The 26,281-nt window shown below is 39.2% G+C and overlaps 1 protein-coding gene across 1 annotated transcript in view; it reads right to left on the bottom strand.

Annotated features, from left to right (window-relative positions):
• The window catches only part of clint1 (clathrin interactor 1), a 93,601-nt gene that overhangs the window by 33,101 nt on the left and 34,219 nt on the right, over nucleotides 1-26,281 (bottom strand). Inside the window, exons 2-6 of the mRNA XM_008114799.3 lie at nucleotides 8,512-8,616; nucleotides 7,853-7,949; nucleotides 6,189-6,297; nucleotides 4,915-5,079; nucleotides 2,813-2,990 (exon numbers count right to left, since the gene is read on the bottom strand). Of these exons, the coding sequence (XP_008113006.1) occupies nucleotides 2,813-2,990; nucleotides 4,915-5,079; nucleotides 6,189-6,297; nucleotides 7,853-7,949; nucleotides 8,512-8,616 (654 nt within the window). The remainder of the gene's footprint in view (nucleotides 1-2,812; nucleotides 2,991-4,914; nucleotides 5,080-6,188; nucleotides 6,298-7,852; nucleotides 7,950-8,511; nucleotides 8,617-26,281) is intronic.

Here is a 26,281-nt window from a genome sequence, read left to right as displayed (position 1 = left end):
AAAAGCGGAGTTGGCTCCCTTTCCCCTCCTCCCCTCTTCAGCCGAGTGGGGGTCCTTTTGTGTCGGGGAAGGAGAAGCAGCAGAAGTGGCTCTTCCTTCCACTCGCCCCTGAGTCGAAGGAGGCTGCCTCTTCCTCACTTCCGGGGCAAAAACTTCAACTTTGAGAGGCTTTTGTGAAGGAAGGCTTTTGCGAGAGGGCATCTTGCCCACAGAAAAGCGGAGTCATCTCCCTTTTCCCACCTCCCTTCTTCAGCTGAGTGGGGGTCCTTTTGTGTTGGGGAAGGAGAAGCAGCCGAAGCGGCTCTTCCTCTCGCCCCTCAGTCGAAGGAGGCTGCCTCTTCCTCGCTTCCGGGGGAATAACTTCAACTTTGGGAGGCTTTCCTGAGAGAGGGCTTTTGTGAGAGGGCGCCTTGGCCGCAGAAAAGCGGCCAAGGCGCCCTCTCACAAAAGTCGTCTCCCTTTCCCCATCTCCCTTCTTCAGGTGAGTGGGGGTCCTTTTCTGTGGAAGGAAGGGTGAAGAAATGCGGGGGGGGGGGGGGGGGAGACGGTAAGACCCGTTCAGGATGTCGCCGCTGTTTCTCCCTTCTCTGTTTTCTGGCGCTGTGTTATGGGGATGGTGGGGAAGGTGGCTTGTGCGGCAGGGAATGGCTCGTGCGTGAGTGGCAGTTGTGGGGGGGGGGGGTGGAGCGTGCAAGGGCTTCGCGCGTAGTAGAGGCTGGTGCAGGCGCACATCCTTTTTTCTCGGTTTTGGTGTTTTTGGGGGGAAGTTTAAGTTATTGATGTGTCGTTTCGTGCACGAACCTTGGGGCAAGGTTTTTGTCAAGTTTCGTGTTTCTGGGATTTATAGTTTTGTTGCTACCTTCACAGCGGCCAGTTCTTTTCTCCTTTATATATATATAGATGGAAAGAATATGTTAAAAAGAAAGAGGCATACTTACAAGAAAAACCAAGCTATAGTATATTTTTGTGATGGACAGAGGCTTCTAAATGGTTGATTTATAATTTTACTGTGATGGTGACTTTATAACTGTACCAAGACCAACCGGCTTGAACTGGTTTTGCCTCTGAGGACAATATGTTTAAATCCAGCAAAACCTTTAATTTGCATTATTTTCTGCTGTGTTTTTGTTATGATTAGTCTATTAGGTCTTGATATTGCCATTTATGTATTATGTTTTTACTTTTGCCTGGTTTTTGTATTCTGTTTTATTTTGTTAGGTTTTGAGATTGTTGTTTATGTATTATGTTTTATTTTTGTGTTTTTTGATTTGTGTTTTTATTTTCTGTAAGCCACCCTGAGTCCTGTTTGGAGAGGGGTCGGGATATAAATAAAGTGTATTATTATTATTATTATTATTATTATTATTATTATTATTATTATTATTATTATTTTAGATGCCTCTGAAATTAAAGCTGGAATTGCTAAAAAAGCTGAAGGATTGCACAGCAAAATTACTTTGTTTTTCCATCCAGTTGCAAGGTTAACAGCTTATAGTAAATGGCCTGCAATAAGGAGCTTTTATTTATATATTTATTAATCAGTTTGCTGCTTTTTGGGACTTCCAAAGCGATGTATAGCAAGAGTAATGTATGACCAGCAGTCAAGTTTGGAAACTGACGTTACAAAATCTCTACATTGATGGCCAAACGTGTGCATCAATGTAATTAAGTATTACGGCATTGCTGAAAATATGGGTCACTTTTCTAAGACACTAAAGCCTTCCTCCAGATTTGCAGTAATTTCCCCACAAACAAAAGGTGAGATTATTTTTGTAAATCTCCCATATTTATTTATTTATTTATTTGCGACATTTATATACCACCCTTCTCACCCCGAAGGGGACTCAGGGCGGTTTACAAGTATATATACATACAATCTATTATATTATACAACTATATATAATCCTTGACCCAGCCTCCCCCAAAGATATGATACACATGAGTTTCAGGAAGGACACAAGAAGTCTAAAAAAAACCCCCAGGCTTTTATTTGTACTAAAAAGGAAGTTTGGGATTATGGACTGCGACTCCCAGCATCCTCGGACCAATGGAAGTCTATAGAAAGTCATGCCTTTTTAGTACCGATGGGGAGTCCAAAACATTCGAAATCAGAGCTAGGAATTGTTGGGAGTTTTGGACTGCAGCTACAATAATCCCCCACTCAATGAAAAGTCGTGCTTATTTGGGGCCATGGGGGCTGGAGTCCAAAACATAGCTCCTTGCATGCAAACTTTTTCTGACAATCCATAGCAAAAGGTGTGATAGTCAGTTTTCCCAACCTACATGGAAGATGCTACTAAGGGAGTGGGGTGTCGAAGATATGGTCAAAACTAGGCTCCCCACAATTTCATCAGTAGAAGTCACTCTTTGAACAAAAATTCATGAATGCAAGATCATTTTTGTTCACAAAAGGGCAACGCTAAAACTTGATTTTCAGCAGACAGCCAATAAAAGGCGCACAAAATGCTGAGAGTGTGAAGACTAAGTTTATACATCAGAGGAAGAGAATGGATTTCTCTTGGCACAATGTTGGGCCAAGAAATCAATACCCAGTCCATCAAGAATCCCTTCACTTTCCCACATGTTTTAAACTTCTAGAAGTCCACTCATGTTTTCAGGCTTTATTCTAAAAATATAATAAATTGCAAAAGAAACAAATAACGTTGATCATATAATTGCAGCTATATATACTCTTTAAAAACAATTAAGTCAACATGCTAGCCTGCAAAACTGCTAAAAGCAAAAAATTAGTTGTTAGAGGATTCTAACATAGCAATGCGGTACAGAAAAGTGTTGTGTTGTGTTGAAGTACCTGCATCTTTCTGGAGAATCCTCTCTGTCTTTCCTTCTAAACTTGCTGATGGTATCATCAATTGTGCTCCCAATTTTATCACTGAGTTCACCTAGTTTATCACTAAATGGAAATCCACCTTTGTTTTTATCCCATTCTTCATCCCATTTTGACTTGGGCTCAGTGTCATACCTTTCACCTACATAACACAAGGAGTCAGAAAAAGAAAAATGATCAGTTCTAGAAATGCCACTTTTTCTTAACAATAAAACCATCTCATGAATGAAGGGTGATTGTACCAAACCCCAAAAGAGAATTGTGAAAACTGACGATAATTCTATTTGATAATTTAGACACTCAACTGACATTAATTGCGTGTGTGTGTTGACGACAGACATAGCCACAAAAATAAGCAAGAGTTATTTATCAAACTCTCTCACTGTAATACCTTTTAAAATCACTAGAATTCCTAAATACAATTCAGTTGTAGGGAACAATTGCAGTCCATCTAGAGATTAACCAGACTCAAAATCTTTCCCTTTTTGTGACCAAGATCCCCTTGTTTGAGTCACAGTCATAGATGACAACTTGATAGCTACATTCCTCATGGGATAATTCGGCATATTACTATACCCACAAACATTAAGAGAACTTCAATTAGAACTGTTGTGATTTGTACAGCAAGTCAATCACGGTGCTGCATACCCATATTCATGGGGAAATACCACTCTAGGTTATTTACATGAGCAGGCCACAACCCAACTCTTTGAAAGCATGAATCAGATCAAGTGCAAGACATAAAGACTATTCTATTCACTTAAATGGGAAACATCTTGAATAATAATAATAATGCTGTAATAATAATAATAACTTTATTTTTATACCCCGCCCCAACTCTTCGGAGGGACTCGGGGCGGCTTACATGGGGCCACGCCCAGCTTGTAGTATGCTATTAAATGTAGAAGTATGACTATATAATATTTCTCAAAGACAGTGGGCTAATTAGAAAACCAGCAGACAGGGAGTGAAAGGTCTGTAGACTAGTCTTTATGTTTGTTAGTCTTGTTTTACTATCTATGTTAAGTATGTATATCTATCTATTAGTGTGTTTTTGTGTGTGTTAATATGGTTTTTTTGTGAGTGTTCTTATGTGTAGGTTTTTATTGTACTAGTTAGAAAGTTAGAAACTAAGGTGTTTTGCAAAAAAAGTAAAACTTTATGATGTGGTTATTTACTTTATTATAGGGGTGTTATGGTTTTTCTTTGTATTAATAAAAATTAGTAGCAGAAAAAAAGAAAGAAACCTTTCACAGAGATACCACAACTGTAAAGAATCTACTATGCAAAAGTGGCAATAATAACAACAAGAACAACAACAACAATAATAATCAGGGCAGTTGATGAGGGCAGGAAAAGAGGCTTTTTTCTGCCCTAAGTACCTAAAATTGATAGCTAATGTTAATCAGATCAAAGGTAACCACTACTGTTTTGATACAAAAATGAATTATGATGCCCAAGAATCTCAATACCAGACATAGACAAATTGAAAGAAATCTAAAAGAAATGGTGCCTACTATAGATTTACTATATATCACATATCAGAAGTGGGGAACATGTTGCACCTAAAGTAACACACACACACACCACCACCACCACCAGCACAAGCAAAGACACAAACCTTTGTTGTAGTTATGTGCCTTCACGTTATTTCATAACTTAGGGCATTCCTAGCATAGGTTTCATGGTAACATTTGTTGAGAAGGGCCTTTACCTTCATATGAGGCTGAAAGAGTGTGATTTGCCCAAAGTCACCAAGTGTGTTTCTATGGCTGAGTAGGGATTTGAACCTTGTTCTCCAGAGTCCTAATCCAATGTCCAAACTACTACACCATGATATCTTACTTATTTCAGTAACTAAGTATCACTGAACCAATGTACTAAGAAAACACTGATACATTACAAGGCATTATAATTCCACTTCCTGTCTTGATAGTTACAGCGAGCTTCATGTACTTATGTCTCTTTTAAAAAGAAATTATTTAGATATATTCTTTACAGCAAACAAATCTAAGCTAATATCCCAATATGCAACTGCTGTGTCCCTTCCACCATGTTGGACTTACCATATCTGAATCCTCCAACACTGTCTGAAGAAACACCAACGTATTTGTCTTTGTTTTTCTTTGCCTTTTTCCTCTCTTCGCGAAGTCTATCATCATCCTGGGCAAATTCTACCATTTCTTTTACTTTCTGACGGATATTTATACCTTGGTCTTTGCCATTTTCATCTGTTAAAAAAGTGAAGGAACAAAAATAATTTAGGGCTTGCCAATTCACCTGGAGAAATGTAAATGTAAAACGATGACCCCCATTTTAAGTTTGTAACATTTTACAGTCACTCTCTGTAAAAAGCAAACACTATGAATTTTTGTACCTCAAAATCATCTTCGGAGACAGCAATGATCTAAAGAGTAGCATTTCAGAATGTTAATAGGCTTAAATCAGTTTAAACTGTTTTTAATCAGTTTTTAATACTGTTAATATTTAATTTTATTTTAATGTTGCATATTTCTAGGTTTTAGATTTTATTGTACTTGTTTTACTGTAAGTTGCTTTGAGTCTCTTTTTTAGAGAGAAAAAGTGGGGTATAAATAATAATAATGATATCAACAACAGCAACAACATTTGAGAGCAATTTCAATTTAGAAAGTTCCCTTCCAAAAAAGGTTAATGTTAGGTGGGTTCTCCTCCTTGCTTTTCAAAAGAGAGATTTTAAAACATGATGCCTGGAATTTTTTTCTGCCTATTTTAACCCATTTAAAGCAATCGCTCCCCCTGCAAGCTTTTTTAAAAAAGCCATTTCTCCCCAAAATGCTAATTGCTAGATTTCTGTCTTGCTTCAAAACTGTATTTTTAAAATGCTGTCAGCAGGAGTACGCTACAAACTAAAATTTGCCTCCACTCCTCTAAGCCTCTTTCTTATTCCAAACACACACACTGGCCTTGCTGCCTTTGCACTGTAAATATTATTTGGTGGGAGGAAAAGAAATCCCCAGCTTCAAACAGATGTGTATGTTTTGGAGCTCTAACCTTTTCTTCCCATATGATTAAAGCTATTCCTTTACACACACCACAGGGGACCAGTCTCTAGTGCATATTTTAATATAAACCCGAACACTCATGTTGTGTTGGTTCTGTTGTTATTAGCCAGTCTTTTCTGCAAGTTCTTGTCTCCGCTAATTAATACTCTAGGGCCCAACGTCTTGGATTCTGCACTCTTCACACAACCGGCAACAGTCACATTCTAATTAGAGTGGGAAAGCTTCTAAGCTGGTTCAGGTGACTGACAACTTCAACTACTGTTTTAATTTGCTTATAAGATTTTTCTATCGCTCACCTACAAAGTGGTAATTTTCCAGGGATCGCAAGTCATAAATGTGTTCTCTGGCACTTGTAACAACACGCTCTGATCCATTCCTTATGAGGTAAGATAGGAGCAGCAGAGACTATAAAAATACAAAGCACCTTATGATTACGTGAACAAAAGCCATCAGTATTCTTAACGGCAATAAAAAAAGCAAAAGCCTAAATGTACAAAATTAGTAAAGCAAAAAGGTAGGGTTTGTTCTAATTTAAACAAGCCGATTCTCAGAATGATCTTCCTTAAAAGCAAAACCATTGGCAACACATCCTTGCAAAATGTAAAACTGCATTTATTCTCTAAAACAAAACAAAACAAAACAAAACAAAACAAAAAGTAGGGCATAAAATCATAAGTTATTTGCCTTCAGAATGACTGTTCTTCAGAAGGGGGGGTGATGGTTAAGGGGATTTAAGAAATAAAAAACAGAACTCTACAGAATGAAACAATTTTCTTTTGTCTCTCACATTTTTGCAATTGCCTTATTCCCCAGTGTTTTTACATTTAAAAGCAATTTTAATGGCAATTTATCTATGTAGCTTTTTACAGGAAATGTGTTGATGTACAAAACTCAGTATTTTCAGTTAAATTTAAAGAAACTTCAAAACAAGATAAGCTGAAAAGTATTTTAATTTTGTGAACTTCCTTGGAATGCCAGTTTTCTCAAAGGTTTTTCATATATACACACAAGCAAATACAACTGAAAGAAACTATGTCGGAAGAACCATGTTTCCAAATTATAACAAACTCAAAGGTGGCAGATAATTCCAAGTATGCTTAAGAAAATTAAGCAGTATGTATGACAGCATTAAAAATTAATTTACATTATGCTTCAGGGAAAACAATTACTATACAACAAAAACATCCCACTACAATAAATGCCTTTGTAAAAAAGGGATCTTAGAAAAAAAACTCTTACTGAATATACAGTCTTTTAAATCTGAAACCCTTTTCCAATGCTAGAAGTCATAGAAAAATGAGGAAGCTTATATTGAATAAAAAAATACAGCAGGTACATAGAAAGAACAAAATCTTCTAATGAATGCCTCAACAAAAAGGGGAGGGATGACTAACAATTAGTTCTCAGTTAGACATATGAAAAAATATAACTAACAAAATTCAGTATTGGAGGTAGCCAGGACAATACATAAATGGTAATGGGGGTTAAAAGACTAGTCCTAGTTTATTAAAAACACTCAGAACAAATACATTATATTAAAAAATAAGGCTCTTCCCTACTAGGCCCATAAAGTTATTCAATTCTTTTGAATGATCAAACCATAAAGGATTCACTATTTGATATTTAATGAAGCAATAAAAATTAAACGGCTAGAAGGCATTTATTTAAGAGGAAGAGAGGGAGAAATCTTGTTTTCCAGTAGAGGCTTCTCCCCTAAAAACATACACAAACACAAATCAACTTGATTAAAATCGGCCTCATACTAATTGCACACAGAGGATCTGGAAACCTGTGAAGTTTAGCATGGATATTATGTAAATGAAAGCACAAAACTGAGCTAATTACGATAGGACACTGTGGTAAAATTAAAGCATTCAGTTGTGTTTGTTCTTTAGTATGTGCAATTTAGAACAAAATTAAAACCCGAAAAAGACCATTAAAAAGTCATTTATACACCTACCTTATAAACTCTTCTCCAGTTCTTTTTGTTGTCTTTTAGCATTCGTGTCCAAAGCATGTTCATAAGTTCTGGAAACTGTTCATACATAAAAGTGGCCCTGAAAAGAAAAGCAAAAGAAATAAAGGAATATTTTTTACAGCACTGTACAGTACTATTTTTTAGTAAAGGTCTGCTATGACCTATATCTGCCAGCAGATGGCAGACTTGCATTAAATGAAAACTCAATTGTGAAACGTATTGCTACTGACATTTGCACAGAAGTATTTCGCATATAGTATTTCACTAGATTAGCAATGCTGATAAGTCTTCCCACTGTGGAAATAATGAAAAAAGTAGAGTACCCCCTTGTTATTCTAATCCCTCATGCTATTCATTTGCCCTCTATGTTTACAAAAGAGCCCCAACTTCCTATTTTATACATTCTGAAAAATATTTTGCAAGATTCTGACCCAAAGGAAGCTCTCTGTGTTTCAAATTGCAACACATCATGAAAATAGTTTTTAATAAACAATAGCTTGTGGCCATCATTCACAGCCTGGTACTGTTAATACTTCTTTCTCTTCATCTTGTATTCTTCACGAAGCAGGAAAAATGTTTACTCCATACATTTCTGCATAAAGATGCACCTTTCCTCACTGCAGAGACAAATTATCACTTACTTGGCAATCTCTCCCATGAGTTGCCCTGAAGGTCCCCATGGATCATCATTGGTTGCTTCTCGAACCTTAGATTCGATTTCTGAATAATTCATAACCACATTGGTGCTGCAAAGAACAGAATTAAATGCACACACAAAGATTAGCATCAAAACTGAGAAACACATGAAAACTTAATAATGACACTAGTGGGGACCTTAATGAGATAACTCTACAGGGTGGGAGAGAAAACATCTTTAGTGGAAGAGTTACCTTGAGGACAACACAATTCATTTAACTACCTTTAAGTAGGTTTCGCTCTCCCACTAACCTTCCAGAATATGTATCAGAGACTACGGATAATATTAGATTTGGATCCAGTAGAGTTAAAAATTCTTTTTGGTCAAATTAAATGAGAAACTGAACTGTTTAAGAGGAGAGTAGCATCCCTAGTCATAGTTACTTCGGCTTCTTTCAACAACTATTTGCCAGATTGAGGGTATACTTGTCCAAACCTTCCAGTAAAAAAGAAAGAAAACTAAACAATGTATCTTGCAGCATGCCAACATAATTGTAAAAACAGGATAAGAGGTGCTTAGCATCACAATGGTCCTTGATTTAAATATGCTGCGAGCATAAGGAAAAACCTTGAATGATTTCCTGTTTTCAGATAAAACTAATATTTAGTATCTTCTATGTGGAAGGATTTATGCAGAAGTACAAGAAATATGAGCTAGTTATGGCTGATGCTCAATCTTTTATCCTTCCTTTTAAAACATGTAAGCATTTGTCCTTACAAAAAAAATGCAATTAATATTCCATCCCAATTTCCAAACACACATGGGAAGCCAGTTCCAACTACTATAGAATTACAATGGTTGCACAGATTGTAAAACTAGAAGTATATGGATAAGAAAAAACATGCTGCATGACATTCCAGAATGTTTGTGCTGAAAATAAAGGTATCTTTTGATTTTTTTGGGGTGGGGGATAAGTATGATTATTCCTATATGCTAAAAATTGCAAGAGTGGCAAGAAGCAGAGATATATTTCAAATAGCTTTGCTATTGGGAAAAGGTCAATATTTACATTACTGCATACATTTTCATTTTTAATAGTTCCCTTACAGCTTCTTTGTGCATAATGTGCCCTTATATACATATGTGATGGATAAGGGAAGAGTAATCAATATACTTGGTTATCTATTTCATGGTATGGAAAAATATGTTAAAGAGGACTGGCTCTTCCCACCAAGAGGCAGAGATATGCACTGCCTTCTTTGTAAATAATGCCATTCACATTGAATCCAGCTTGGACACATCCACAAATGTAGAGTACACATTTATGCTGTTCTTGATAATCTCTTGCAACATTTTGCTTGGATCACATCCAGTTTGCTTCTCTAAGAACACTGACAGGGCAAACTTGGAAGCTTACAAGTGATCCCTTCAGCTTTACTTGGCTTTTGCCCATCTTGCAGAAGAAACAGCCTTCTTTTGTAAAGTCAGTTAACACATCTTGTGAGAGAAATAAAATTTCCATTAACTTTGAAAAAGGAATACACACTTTGGTTGTGTTGCTAAAATTCTGCTAACAATTCTAAGATTTATACACACACACGCGTCTTGGTGACGATTCCTTTTAAAACATTTGATTCTTTGTCCTAGGACATAACCAGTTTTACTGCATCCAGGCTTTAAGTTAGGTTTTTGACACAGATTACTTTGACTTGACCTAACCCAATGATGGGCAAGCTTTTGCGCTTGGTGTTTCAAAATTCACCAAAAAACCTAGCATGACTTGGGTGGTGTGTCACTTCGAGAAAAAAACACCATAATTTCGCAATATGTATAGTTTAAATAACAAAAATGTATAATTGTAAAATATAACTGTATTCAATAAATCAAAAACTATTTACTACCATTATTTCCATGTACAACAATCTATGGTACCTCTTGCAGTTTCCACGCTGATTTCTCTCTATTGTAGTTTCAATATAGTCATGAATAATATAATAATTTAATAGTAATATGATAATATACTACAACAATAAAAGAATAATAGAATGATTTTTATATATACACACACACATACACACACACATATACCGGTGTGTGTGTATATGTGTGTGTATGTATATATATGCACATGTGATGTGCATAATTCCCATGGAGTAAACAACAAAACCACTGGACGTAGTCATCCAATCAATCTGCATGCGGCAGTGTGTCAGCAAAAATGGCTAGGCGTATCAGTGCTGACACGCATGTCATAGGTTGGCCATCACTGACCTAACCTAAACATTGAAAGGGGATTAATATCCTGATGATACTCTCATGAGCTTTTGAACCCATCACACTAATTTTAAAAAAAATAGTTATAGGGATCAGAATAATGGGTAATAACTCATCACAATACTTCAGGTTTGCAAGGACGATTAACAATGCCAGGAAAAATTGAAAAAAGGCAATTCAGAGAGATAACAGAGGTTCTCTACACCATTTACTTTGAAGTTGTACCTGTGGATTATGAGAAAACACTGCCCCTGAATGGTGGGTTTATGACACTTTTAGATGCCTAATTTTAAAGACATTGGCTTACATGCAAGACGCAGCTATGGAAACTGTATCCAAACAGCATACTGATAAGATGGTGGGACAAATCCAAGGTGTGGAAAGGGTGCAGAAAAATTAAAGTCCATATATATTATCTGGAAACGTTCCTAGGGTCTATCACTACAATCTACATGAACTGGTGAAGGCTATATCCTAGAGATGGGAAATGTACAGGTGTAACTTCCAAATGTAACTTCCAGTACTCCTCACCATTGGCTAGTTCAGCTACAATCCAATGTATTGGGTTATATGTATGCACAATTTTTGTGCATGTTGCAGACAGCAATGAGTTTCAATCAGTGCCTTATAGAAAAACAAGCATATGTATTATAGTAGAGGAACAAACTTGTGCACTCAATATTTGGCATACTCTTAAAAAAAAACCTTGAGGACCTTAAATTGGTACAGAACAATTTTATCTCCTATGAAGAAGACAAAAAGAGTTGTTGGCAGAGAAGACAGTGTGTTTTAATAGTGGCCTGATGTTAGTAAAGTGTTCCATCAGCACTTCTACAGGCTCTCAGTAAAATTTAGGAAGAAGCAGAGTGATTGATATTGTTGTTATTATACAACTGTTTTTTTAAAGGAATGACTTACTAATTATGATTTACTCTGCCACCATTATTTAGTTTTATTTTACTGTATTGTTTTAATATGGTATTTTAAACTTTTGTGTACATGGAAAGCATAACAGAACCTTTAAAAAAAACTACAGAGAATACATCTGCTAACATAACATATGTGTTCCTGGATTTTTAAGGTAGAACATATACCCTAAGTGTGCACAGAACATTTGGAACTAGGGACAAAAATAACATGGGAAGAATAGGGATAGGTTCCTACAGCACCAGGGGAGGGGGGGGGGGGAGGACTGACTATGTGTATATCTTCACTTCACTTCACTTTATTTCTTAATTAGTCGCTCTCCACCAGAGTGCTCCGAGCGACTTACAATTTAAAATATCATTCCACAATATAAAAACATTCAACATAAAAACATTCAACATTGACTATTTGGCAAACTAGATCTGATCTACTCAAATGCACAACCAAACAGCCAAGTCTTGAGCGCTTTTACAAAAGGTTGCAACTCCGACATTGCTCTAACATATGGAGGCAATGAGTTCCACAGAATTGGAGCATAGGCTGAAAAGGCTCTACGCCTTGTGGCTTCCAGATGTACCTCCCTAGGGCCCGGTACGTATAGGAGATTTTCCTGGGAGGATCGAGGTGACCACTGATGGAAAAAAGGAATGAGACGGTCCCTAAGATATTCGAGCTCTAAATGTCAGGATCAGTATCTTGTAAGAGATCCGATGTTCTATTGGTAGCCAATGCAGTTGTTTCAGAATCGGTGTAATATGGGATCTTATAGATGATCCCGCTAGCAGCCTGGCCGCCGCATTTTGGACCATTCAGATCTTCTGTATATGTGAAATGAAACAAATGTGTCAGGTAAACCTTGCATTAGTAAACAAAACATGTTCGGGCATTTATAGAAATCTCCTGAAAGCTTCTTTCAAAATGTACCAAGGGATAACCTTTGCTTTCACTAGCCTCAATTTCACGATTTTTTTTGCTTTTAAAAAAACATGTTGGTGAGACACTTATCTGCTTTCCCCTTTGCAAAGGATTCTGGAGGTAGCTGCCATTTGCCTTCCCTGTTTAAGACAGGCACTAATAGATACAGAAGGCTCAGAAGAAGGGCAATCACATACTTTCTCAGATCAAGCCTTTATTGCATTGCTTATTGTAAACATACTGGTAAATTCTGATAGCAAGTCTCCTTCTTCCCAGTGTTGTTATTGCTGAAAAACCTTGGACTAACAGGAAAGGGATGAGGCTGGAGGGGTATCATCAGAGGTTTCGGTAACAAAGACATATCTGTATAGTATGACCATAATAAGCTTGGAAAGCAAAGGCTGAATTTTTTTAAAACTCTATTATTTGTCTAAATAATATATCATCTGTATTTCTGAATTAATCGACAAATGAAAACCATGACATGTATTGTGATATGTCAGAGCAGAGCAGATTTGTATAGCAGCACTTGGGACTCTGCTTATTTATCACCAGAACATATGACTGAAGCTTGAGATTTTGCAATCTCCTTTTAACATGGGCACATGTTAACCTCGTGCCATTTTTGATTCCAGTTCATATGGAATTGGTTTTCAAGACAGGCTTCAGAGCTTTTGTAGCTTGCAGCACACTAGTTTCCTTGTGTGGTGTAAGGAATACCTGTGGATCAAATGGGAAAGGTTGTGTTTTTACAGCCTTTCCCCAAGCTCTTTTGAAGGGTTGGAGGAAAGACTCTAAAATGAAGTGTTTCCTACATTGCTTCAAGTTAAAATGCTTAAGAATGCAAGTCATGCGGGAAAGAAAAGCCACAAGCGTCCATTAACACACAACACTATCAGTTGAATTTGTAGCAATGAAAAGATCAAAAGTAAAGCGATCTGTGAGGAAGTTAAAGGAAAAGGTTGGAAAGTTAAAACACAGCCCCAAACTGTAACTTAGGAACAGCACCAAACAGGGCGGCACATTCTCAGGGTTTATGGATTCATCCTTCTATAAATATATTGTTCTCTGCAAATGGGAGAAAGTACTCATAAATCCCAAGAAAAGATCTAACATTCCAGAAGGGACGGAAAAAAAATGTTCAGCCACATTTCATTCAGCAACAAATGTAAACTGGGTGGCGGGGGGAGAGAAAGTGAGTTGTGTAGCTTGGCTGCGTTCCAGGCCATTTAAAAATAACTATTTCAAAAAAGGTGGAAATCTAGTTTTATTCTTCCTTTCCCATGTTTTCTATGGCCCTCAATCCATGCCCTACCCATGATGCCTGTGACCTCTGAAGCAGAATTTTTTTTTTACTTCCAGATGTGAGGGGGGAAAGTGAGTAGTTTGACTGCCAAGACTTCCTGTGACCAATATAAATTTGATATTTGAGGACACTTTCAGACACCAGAGGGGGCTCTTGGGTTAGTTTATGCTGGGCCTCTTCCAAGGATTCAGGTTGGACAGAATTCTTTGTAAGTAAAATGGGCTAAACAATAGATGAATTGACAAATGGACTCTGAATACTTTGTGCAAAAAGTTTCTAATAATCCGAGACATTATCTGGCTTAGACTTGCTTGTTTCTTAAAGATCTGCGCAGTTAGAATCTCTCATGAACCTTGACAAAAAAACCATGCCCATATGAATAAAATGAAACAAAATATACTTCCAACCCAATTCTATTTTCAATAAAATGACAGGTTAGACATAAAATCACTACTGAAATAGCTGTACATGAAAAAATAAATTTGAGTTAGGTGGCATTTTAATACTTATTTTCAGCAGTGTCTTCATGAAATGGGAACCATAAAACCCAAACAGCTGGTAAATTCAGATCTACTCAGGCAGTAAAAAAGTATCACTTTAATGTGCAAGGAAGTGGGCCCTGGGGTCTGTGCAATGTAAACCCACCCTTAGGCATATAATGTACTTCTCTTCCTAGGCATTTGCAAATTGAGTGTCTGCAGAAAGATGCTGTGTGTCTACCTTTGATCAACGTTTTAAATGCATGTACCGACAATACCAGGGGTAAGGACATGAATTGCTTGCATGGATACGGCAAAATGATTTTTAACCTCCCAAATAGGGTTCAAGTTCATGTAGGACTGTTTCATATATTTTATCTTTTTCAAGGAAACACATGAACTAATGAACTCCTTTCTGTAAAGGAGAGAAGAGACAATTATATACTCTTAAAGACAATCTTATCTTGCTGGTTGGGAGTTTATTTTCAGGTGAGCAAATGATTTCAGCTGCCACATCTTCAGTTGGCTTTAGTGGGCAATCCCATAGAGAAAGGAGAAGGCGGTAGGTGCCTTTATGTGGAAGCCGGGGGGGGGGGGGGCAATGCAATGCGAGTGTGAGTCAGGTGAGGGTGGGCATACTGCCTCATGCTGGGGAAAGAACTGTGGTGATGGGCAGTGAATGAATGGGCCGTAAAGACCAACTGTGGGTCCTCTTGTCAGAAATTGGCAGTTTCTGGGAGTCATCTTCCTTACAGGAATACAACATCTGCAGCCAGGTGCTGAATGTACAGAGCGGATGGCCAGCATGTTGTGCCCAGCATATCCTGCATCCCATGCCCTGTACCAAATGCAAAACCTCTTTGTCTTGGATGGTTAAGGCCATCAAAAGCATACCCTCACTGCACTATCATTCATAGCATGTTCCAGGTATGCATTATATATTCTTACGAGAACCCTTCTTTCTCTTTGAGAGATTATTTTTAGGTAAGAGTGGCTACTATTACGTAACCAACGCAATACAGTAGAACCCCAGTTAACCAAGCTCCAGTTAACTGAGCATCTGTATCATCCGAGGCGCTGCCAGGGGCACTCCTCCCTCTCCCTCTCCTTCTCTTAAGCAAAGGAAAGAGAGGGAGGAGCAAGCACCTGGAAGCGCCCCGCCTCTGCCTCTCCTTCTCTCGAGCAAAGGGAGCTCGAGAAAAGGAGGGAGGAGGAGGATGAAGCGTCCCGGAAGCGCCCTGCGATCACTGCTGAAGCAGCTATCATGGGGTGCTTTTCTGGGCCGAGCCCTCGCCCCTTGGGAAGCAACCCACGACCGCTGCTAGGCAGTAGCGCTTGTGGGCTGGTTCCCAAGGGGTGAGCCCTCACCGAGGAATGTTTCCCCGGATCTCCCTTGGCCAGGCCCTTGCTGGAGGAAAGAGTTTCTTCCAGCAATGGCCTGGCCGAGGAAAACCTATGGCACACTCCTAGTTTCTTGGAGGGACAGGAGCGTGCTGCGGGTTTTCCTCACACGGGGCATTTCTCGGAGGGAGCAAGGGCCTGTCCCTCCGAGAAACGAGGATTGTGCCGCGAGTTTTCCCTCAGCCAGGCCTTTGCTGGAGGAAACATTAAATCCTTGTGCTGGCAGGACTGCTGACTTGAAGGATGGATTGGTGACCTGAAGGTTGCCAGTTCGAATCTGGGGAGAGTACGAATGAACTCTCTCTGTCAGCTCCAGCTCCTCATGTGGGAAAATGAGAGAACCCTCCTACAAAAGGATGGTAAAACATCAAACATCTGGGCGTCCCCTGGGCAATCTCCTTGCAGACAGCCAATTCTTTCACACCAGAAGCGACTTGCAGTTTCTCAAGTCACTCCTGACATGAAAAAAAAATACTGACCACTGGATAAGTTGACCCAGGTTTTTTTGGGTTGATTTTCTAACTGCAATATTTGGACTCATATATGCGTGCTTCTTGAGGATGGCAGCTCTCTCAGTTCTTAGCACAGAAAAAGCTACTGCAGGAAGACTGGAGATACCCATGTGCTGCCAGCAAACTACCAAATTATGTTGCAGGTTATGATATAGCTGGAACCAAAAAGGTACATCTGTAATAACTTACTTTACAATGTTTGAAAATTATTGGATGCAGCAAAGCTAAAAAGAAACATTCCTCAGACCTCTGACATAGTCAGGAAACAAGCAGGAAGTGGGTTAAACAGTCCCACTTTATATTGTCTGATATGCATTACAAACAATCATAGTATGAGTGTCGTGACACAGCAGCCTCTTAAAAAGCCACACACGTAAAGGAAAGTTCTTAAATGTTTATTAAATGATATTTAAAACTCAGAAACACTTAACTGCAGTGTTTCTCTTCAAAAGTAAACGTCTTAGTTCAAAAGGAGTCAAAAGCAAGAATAAAAGGATAAACCGGATTATCTGGCTTGCAGCAAATGTAACAGAAACGTTACCAGAACTGACGCCACTCAATGCTGTGGCGCAAAGGGCTGGAAAAGAGCAAAACGATCCCAAAAGGCAGCAAGCAGAATCGTAGTCGAAGCCAGGTCGAGTTTCAAAGACCAAAGGAAGAAAACCGGAGACGCTAAGCCAGGAGCAAGCACAGACGAAGGTCAGGAGCCGGAACAGGTTCAGAAGCCAGAAAAGCCAAAGTATGAGCGCCAAAGCAGGGATGCCAACGCAAACGCCGAACTGGAAGGGCTGGAGCAAAAACGGCAAGGCAAACGCCGAACTGGAAGCGCTGGAATAGAAACGTCAAGGCAAACGCCAAACTGGAAAAGCTGGAGCAGAAACGCCAAGACAAACGGCGAACGTCGTTGTCAAGGGCCAAACAGGAGTCAGAAGCCAGGAACACCGAAGCAGGATTCAATCCGGATTATCAGGAAGCTGTACAGCCAGGACCCAAGGAAAACATGCAGTGACAAACCAATGTCCCCAAAATGACACATTGCCTTCTGCAAGGCAATAGTTCTTCAAACTCTACTTTTAACTTACTCTACTCTCTGCAAAATCATCATTTAGTATGGACTCCTCATCACTAGAAAACCCATAAAATGTCTCATCCTCTGAAGGAGCCATAAGTATTTCCCGGACCCGCTTTACTTGTTGTTCTTCATCAAGCACCTGCTCTCTATTAGCCCTTTTTCTCCTTCTAGCTGTTTCACCCATAGAACCATTACTGCCCCTTGGCCCAACTACAACAATGAGGCACAAACAAAACCTCTAAGAAACAAGCATATTAAGCTTGTAATGAAACACTATAATTTCTACAAAAAAGTATGCCAAGTGAAAAAGATTTAAGTCAACATGTAAGATGGATTTAAAGTTTGACTCTCAGTCTATCCAGTTTTAAAGAACACTCCCCAAAGCTGATTACGTCAGCTCAGTATGACTATCATAAACCAAGATAGCATCAAGTGGAAAAGAAGAAATTGAGGCAAACTTATGTAAACACACAAGGGCTTACATTGCAGATCATTTTTCAGTAGTCCCTCGTTTTTCTTATAAAATGAAGCTGTATAGCAGTGGTTCTCAACCTGGGGTCCCCAGATGTTTGTTGCCTACAATTCCCAGAAATCCCAGCCAGTTTACCAGCTGTTAGGATTTCTGGGAGTTGAAGGCCAAAAACATCTGGGGACCCCAGGTTGAGAACCACTGTTGTACAGTACAGGATGCTATTCTTTGACAAAAAACAAGGACATACATCAAATTCAACCCAAGTAGCTTTCCCCAGACTGGTTGGATTGCTTTAGTAAGTAAATCTCACCACAGAAACTACAACAGGAGCCAGAACTTTTATGAAGGCTAACTGGAATTTGGGCTTCTGTGTCTTTTAGGTTTGCTTTTTCTGGAAATGCTGCAGATGGGGATTTCTCCAAGGTGCAAACTTTCCAAAAACCCACTATTTGCGTGCCTAGCAACAAGACAAAGTAGTGAGGACTAGCTAGTAAGTAGACGTACCAGAGCACATGCACATAGCTTGCTGACGTCTTAATTCTTCCTGGTTCCCAGTTCCAGCTGTAGCCTTAGCTACTCCTCAGGTGCAGCCCCTCAAGACTGAGATAACAGCTCATCTTCTACTGCTTAACGGAGTGCTCCTTACAGGCCCACCTTACAATTAACTAGATATCTGCCTACCAACTGGGCACCATGTGACAGGCCTACCAGCTTGCAAGACCACTATCACCATCAACTGATTTAGCCTCATTCTTCCTCCTGTTGTCCAATTAGTTGCTCCTTTGGTACAGGAGACTGAACACTTCTTCTCCAGTGGTCCTGTGTATCAACACAGGGCAGCATGTCCACTCAGCAATGGACCTGCTGCTCATCTAACTTAACAATTCCTGCCAAGCAGCTAAACCACTAACTACAACATTGCTAACTTTCATCCATTTCCCACACAACTGTTCTCTCATACTATCAACATCCCGCTACCCTGAGTTCATCTTCTGCCACCTAAGCATAGGATTCTTGCCATTCTTAACAGCATGATCACTTGAAAAGGGAGGCGATTAGATTTGGACTGTTGCCTGCATACCTGCCTTTTCCCAAGTTTTACTAGTCAGTTGGTTTTAAACTCAACTAGGATCCATGTAAAGATAATATAGTAGGGCAACTTTTTTTGAGCCACAAACCATGCTAAAGTCAATGTAAGTTTATTTACTTTACTGAAGCCAGGAGTTACATAATCTACTTCCTCTACTCTCAGATTTGCCTGCTTGCCACCTAGATAGTGTGTTGCACACTTCATTCCTGTTTCTGTCTCTCGTACCTCTGCTTTCTGTGTGGCCTTGCAGAGGAAGCCACTTCACCCCCCCCTTCTTTTTTACTGTCTCTCATTTTCAGCGACAGTAAAAAAAAAAAAATCTAGAGCGAAGAAGTATTTTCTGTTGTGGATAACTATCAAATACAAAGGCTGCCTTTTCACAAAAATCCTTGTACCCATCAGCAGTCAAGGCTGTTGAAACTTGGCAATCTTGACTCCTTTGGAAAAAAGGCAACTATATTTGAAAATTTCTTCCAATCTGCCAAGAAAAAGAAATTATTGTCAGCTCTATTTTAAAAAAGACTGTAGTACAAACCCCATGCTTCCTTGCTTTTTTCTGTCAGTATTAACCCCTTGCCTGAAGACGCTACTGTGTCTGAAACTTGTATCCAATTCTCACAAAAACATATAGAAATTTTTTGGTTTCCAGCATAGCCAAAGGGAGAAATGGAACCTTTGGATTTTGAATCTTGAGTTGCCATTTTATAAATCACCTCTGGGTTCAAATTGAATTCTGTGATTGCTGCAATGCTGACAGAAACATTTCATTTAACTAAGAACTAAACGGCTTATGTGATACAGTTTGCCTGATTTTTCTCTCACCCTGTGACTGTCTATACCAGGCATGGGCAAACCTCAGCCCTCCAGATGTTTTGTACTTTAACTTCCACAATTCCTAACAGCCTATCAGCTATCAGGAATTGTAGGAGTTGAAATCCAAAACACCTGGAGGGCTGAACTTTGCCCATGCCTGATCTATACACTGGAATGTTGAACCATGTCTGTTTTTATGTATTTTAGTATCTTAGATTTTTTACTACTTATCAAATTCTGAACTAAAAACAAAAAGTTATAAATCAGAAAGTACTTGAAAGTACACAACAAAAGTATACTACAAGGTCATAGAAATGACCGTTCCATAACATACAGCTCTATGTTTTTTGTATGGAAAGCCTTTCATTTCAAGTCAAATTTAATTGTTTGGTTTTTCCTTCCTAGGAGGCTAGAAACTATTCCCAAGTTTGTATGGTCAACCCTCATTTTAAACACACTTAAGGGTATGCTGTATGGCGTTTACTTCCTCCCACCCAGTGACATCCATCAATAAGAGGCTATTATAAACAGTTTTCCAGAAATATTTCTCATTCCCTATAAAAGGAGCTTATGTAATGCTTCTCTAGCTGAGCCTGAAATGTCTTCAACAGAGCGTTTAATCAGTAACATGAGAAACTCAGGCTCAAGAACCCCAGCACTGTTCATGAGCCACTAGAGGCCAGCAAACCATGTGAGAAATACTAGACTACAAATAAAGAAGGCTTTATACTTCAGCCATACTCTGCCTATTATTAAGTGGTATTTCAGAATGAATCAACATTTAATACTTACATCTTTCTTTCTCAAAATGCTTAAGGTAACTCACATGTAAAACAACAACAAACACCACAATGTGCACACACAGAGGATGGGCAGAATGAAAACCAACAAATGAAAAAAATTATTAAAACTATGGGAGGGATCTATCTTCACAATTACACTCAGGTAACAGATCACCCATTAAAGGCAGTGTTTCCCTTTATTTCACTTTCAAGGATACAGAAACAAAAGGAAACTGTGCATGAGTAAAATAAACAAAATAGTTACAGCTTTGTCATCTTTTCACTTGAAAGCGACAGCAGGAGCTTCCATCTGCATCGGGGATTTCATATTCATTTTGGGACATATTGACATGATAGGTATTACTCAACTACTGCATTTGTACTCCTTGCACAAACGCTATCCCTATAACAGCACAGGAAAGGAGTCTGAGCTTATATCCCTGGATTTGGTAGCTCCAGCTCCTTCTTTCCAAGTGCCAAGAATGAGAATGGGAAATGGAGACAAGTACATATGCAATTCTGAAGTTGACGTGATTAGTAGTTAGGAATACTTTCCTTCACAGACTATTTAATTCACATTGATTTTATTCCTTGTGTTCTTATACAGCAGCCTTCTGCAATCTCAAACTCCTGATGTTTTGGATGTGCAACTGCCATCATTCCTGACCACTGGCCATCCAAGCTGACAAACAAACAAATCAAAATGTCTACGCAAAAACTAAGATATCAGATCCCCGCAGTTAGAGTTGTTTGTTGCTATTACAATAGAGTCTTGCTTATCCAACATAAACGGGCAAGCAGAACGTTGGATAAGTGAAAATGTTGGATAATAAGGAGGGATTAAGAAAAAGCCTATTAAATGTCAAATTACATCATGATTTGACAAATTAAGCACCAAAACATCATGTTTTACAACAAATCTGCCACTTGTTTAGGAGCGTGGTTGCACTTGTGTTATTGTTGGGTGTGTGTGGCCCACTGCATGTTGCTGCCTAGAGAAACAGCTGTGGATCCGGGCAGGAGGCAGACTGCGTTGAATACAGAACGTTGGATGAGCAAAGGTTTGATAAGTGAGACTCTACTGTTTTTGTCGTCGAGTCAACTTTGACTTACGGTGACTTGTAAATCAGACGTTTCCAAGACCCCCAGTCATCAAGTGCCCAGCTCAGATCTCAATATTATGGACCATGGCTTTTTTGGTTGAATCAATCCACTTGTCTTTCTCTTTTCTTCCTGTTTATTACGTTGGCAATCATTATTATCTTTTCAAGTGAGTCTTATCACAATGTATCTAAAGTACAATCGCCTTATTTAAGCCAACTTTGAATGGTCCTTTTGGTTTCTTGCAATTCTGTGATTAAAACAGCAGAGGCCCTTTCCTACTAGACAACTATAATACTATGATCCCAGTTTAATTTCCATGGTTCTATCCTATGGAATCCTGGGGCTTGCAGTTTATTTAAATTTCTCAGCCAGGGAGCTAGAGTGCCTCAACAAAATGCAGGGCCAAGATTCCACAGGATGGAACTATGGCAGTTACATCTGTAAAAAAAAATTATGTAAAAGAAGAAAAATGAATGTATGCAGCATATGTGGACTGACCCTTGAGTGGTATTTGTGAAGCCTTTAAAGTGGATTTTACGATATTATTGTTTGCAATATTCATGCTCAGTTTCTTTAAATGCCCATTAGTGAACGTGCTACTAAGTGTTTCTACTTGGGTGACACTATTTATTATATAAGACTACAGCATCAAGATGCCAGTAGACAAACCTTTATTGACAAATGTCACTGAAAGAACTCCTGATTTTTTGGGTTTCATCTCCATTTTTGGAAGTAATGGCTCACTAATTTATGTGACAGATGTGCAAGACAAACTGAAGAAAAATGAGATAAGCCAAGAAAAACATCCTGATGTCTGCAACTGAGTTATGGCTTGGGAGAGGAAGGAACTATAAAAGCTATTTCCTGCTCCTCACAACTTATGTGGTTAAACAGCACTAAGAAAACAAGATAGCCCATTATGTAGAAGAACAACCTTTTCTAAGCTTCCAGAATAGTTGAACATTGAGAATACACCAGGTTTCATTGAGGTCTCAGCACAACATGCTGGATGCTTTCTGTTGCTTAAAAAGGAAGGACTTCCTTTTCAGGTGAATTTTTATATTATAAATTCAATTTTCCTAACTTCTATATTTGTCAGAATCGTTTAGACAAGTTTGAACCATTATACATTAAGATGAATAATTTAGGTCAATGATGATGATAATGACAACAAGCCAGAGATCTTTAAAAGCTCAAGTGGCCAGTTTCCTTCTATTCAGTGCTATGTCTTGTTAAACTTTTTTTTGTACAAAATTGTAGCATACATAGGAATTTTTAAAATGTTCATATTCTGATATCTTATTCGTAGTGGAAACACTGAATAACTTGCATATCATTTGATTTCATTATGACCTGGTTCTTTAAAGCAAACAAATGAACAAACAAATAACAAAACCAAAAGAGAAGACCCTAAAAGAATCCAAATTAAAATGGTGGCCCTTTTCAGGTATAATGGGGAAAAAACATCCTTTCCTACTATATGAACATATCTCTAGAGCACTAGAAATTTTCATGTGTGTTAGGTGTAGGCAGAGAATAGCCCATTTGTATGATTCAACTTTAAACAACAGTTCTCTCTCCCCACGGCATTCAAACATGTTGACTAGAGTTTGTTTAAATTTTTAGTTAGTTTGAACAAGCAAATGTTTGACTATCCATCTGACCCAGCAAGAGCAATACACACTTACATTCTTTTTTGATGATGAGGAATTTGGTGGTCTCACTTTTAGTAATTATAACGAAGTATTATAAATTGATCTCAATCTTCATATTGCCAACTACTGTATATTTTCTAGGAAGGAAAGACATATAGCGAATCTACAGTGGTTTATAATTAACAATCTACCAGATACAATGTATGGAAACTTTCAGATTCAAATACTTGACCCCCCCCCCCCCCCCAAAACAAATTTGTTCAGTGGGCATTAAGTGGTGAGTATATTGGTCTACTGATGATTGTTAATGGGCTCTTTTGTTATTGTTCCCTTAGAGATTACATCAAGCTTTAAAGAGATCAAGAGCATGTGATTACCTTTCACTGCCAGTTTATTACAGCCAGTTAAAGAAAACACAAGTGTTAGGAGAAGAAAACATAAGATGAATAATTAGTATACAAACTTTACAACTAGCAATCTCTGCTAGGAAGATGATAAGATTATGTATCTGATAAACATTTTGTAAGATATTGAAGCAATTCAAAAATTTTGACTATCACAGGAAATTGCCTTCAATTTCTTCATTCTTCAAAGATGTACATGAAAGATTTGGGCCTTTTAAAAGCTTCTCAACAGTTTAAACCTTAACACACACTTTCAGTAATTCAGTGTTTAGGAAATCAGCCACTCTACTGTAATCCTCCTTTTTTAAAGCACCGGCACAGCTCTCCATATGGTACAGCTCTCCATACGTATGTGGTATGTAAATCCCAAACAAATTAAACTATTCCACCATAGTTAACTTCTGCAGAGTGCAAATATCATCACATCTTCCATTTCTGACAAGAAACAAATCATTGAGAAATATCTGATAGGTATGTTGTGTGTTTTCTCTGATACTGGATGTGACAGTAGAGGCAAGACAAGGTAGGGCAAAGAAAAATGTGGCAACAATGAAAAGAGTCGGCTTCTTGAATGTCTTTCTTCTAAGGGCGGCTCAGGAGCTAGCAACCATCTTCTCTCATTATACGCCACCTCCTTATATCAAAAGTGAGACAACCCTAACAGGAGAAATTATTTTGAGTAGTGTGCTGCTATGGGGTGAGGGAGACGGCCAAAAGGGAGCGTGCGAGGTGAGCGATGGTAGGAAAGCTGCCCGCAGGGCGAGGGAGGAAAGGTGCACGCCTTTTCCTTGCCCCATTCGGCCCTTCCTCGGCGGTGGCGGCAGGAAAGCTGCCTGTGGGACGAGGAAAAGGCATGCACCTTCCTCTCCTCCCTCACCCCCCGCGCACCTTTCCCGCTCCCTTCCTCGGAGGCGGCAGCAGGAAAGCTGTTCGCAGAGTGAGGGAGGAAAGGCGCACACCTTTTCCTCATCCCGTTGGCCCTTCCTCAGCGGCACAGGCAGGAAAGCTGCTTTCAGGGCGAGAGAGGAAAGGTGCATGCCTTTTCCTCGGCCCTTCCTTGGTGGTGGCAGCGGGAAAGGTCATGCAGGGTGAGGGAAAGGTGTGTGTTTTTCTTTCCCCCCTCACCCCCCACGCACCTTTCCTGCTCCCTTCCTCAGCAGAGTGAGGGAGGAAAGGTGCATGCCTTTTCCTCGCCCCGTTCGGCCCTTTCTCAGTGGCAGTGGCAGGAAAGCTGCCCGCGGGGCAAGGGAGAAAAGGCGCACGCCTTTTCCTCGCCCTGTGCAGCCCTTCCTCGGCAGCGGCGGGGGAAAAGGTGCCCATGGGGCGAGGGAGACAAGAAAGGCATGCGCCTTTCCCTCCTTCTCCTTCACATTACAAGCACCTTCCTTGGTGGAGGAGGAAGGAGCCACCACCGCAGGGGCCGGATAAATGGCTCCGATGGGCTGCATGTGGCCCGTGGGCTTTAGTTTGGGGACTCCTGGATTAAACAAAAGCAAAATTGGGCCAAAGTGTGAGGAGTGCATATTGTAAACCCAATGGGTAGGAAGATGGGTAAAGTGCTACATTTAATGGAAGATTTGGGGTGGAATAAAATGTGAAATTATTTCCAACTAGTGGAGCAGGATAGTGGAGCAGAGTAGCCTGATTAGATAATCATCTATGACATACAACTTCAGACTATATACATACATATGACTTCAGGCTATATACAGTAGAGTCCCACTTATCCAACCTTCTCTCATCCAACGTTCTGTATTATCCAAGGCAGTCTGCCTCCCGCCCGGAGCTGTTTCTCTAGGCAGCAACGCGCAGCAGGCCAACACACCCAACAGCAACACAAGTGCAGCCACGCTCCTAAACAAGTGGCAGACTTGTTGTAAAACATGATGTTTTGGTGCTTAGTTTGTAAAATCATAATGTAATTGATGTTTAATAGGCTTTTCCTTAATCCCTCCTTATTATTCAACATTTTCACTTGTCCAACGTTCTGCCAGCCCACTTATGTTGGATAAGTGAGATTCTACTGTACCAATATTCAGTCCCTTTTCTACTGCATCTTTCTCCTATTACACAAATAGTGAAACAAACTTACAAACTCTTTCCATTACAGCTAAATGCAGCTGCCTGGGTAGTTAAAATATCAGTAAGGGGGCAGTGTGTTGGTGCACAACATCCATGTACGTCCATACTTAGTCAATTGGAACGCTATCACCACAATTTAGCCAGCAATGGCCTCCTGGTACATTTTCAAGTCTAGATGGTTCATTATTCTCTTTCTGCTCTAGATGGTCACCAACACCAATTCTACCCCATGAATTTGAATTCTTCTCATCCAGAGGTACTACAGTTTTAAATTCTATTTTAGTGGTTCTCAATTCTACCTTATTGTTATTTCTTTGTGAACAGGACTGCTAAATGAAAGGCAAAGGAGGCTTTAAGGAATTTCTTCTAATAATCTCATAATTTGCTACTAAGAAAAGTGTATTAAAAATTCACTAACTTGTACAATAACTTGGATATCATTTGTCATTGTATATACACATTCTCTTTAACTTCATTGCTGGCTTT

This window comes from Anolis carolinensis, chromosome 2 (genome assembly GCF_035594765.1).
Source record: "Anolis carolinensis isolate JA03-04 chromosome 2, rAnoCar3.1.pri, whole genome shotgun sequence".
Lineage (NCBI taxonomy): Eukaryota > Metazoa > Chordata > Lepidosauria > Squamata > Dactyloidae > Anolis > Anolis carolinensis.
The sequence above is the reverse complement of the archived record's forward strand: the minus strand, read 5'-3'. Positions and strand labels throughout refer to the sequence as shown.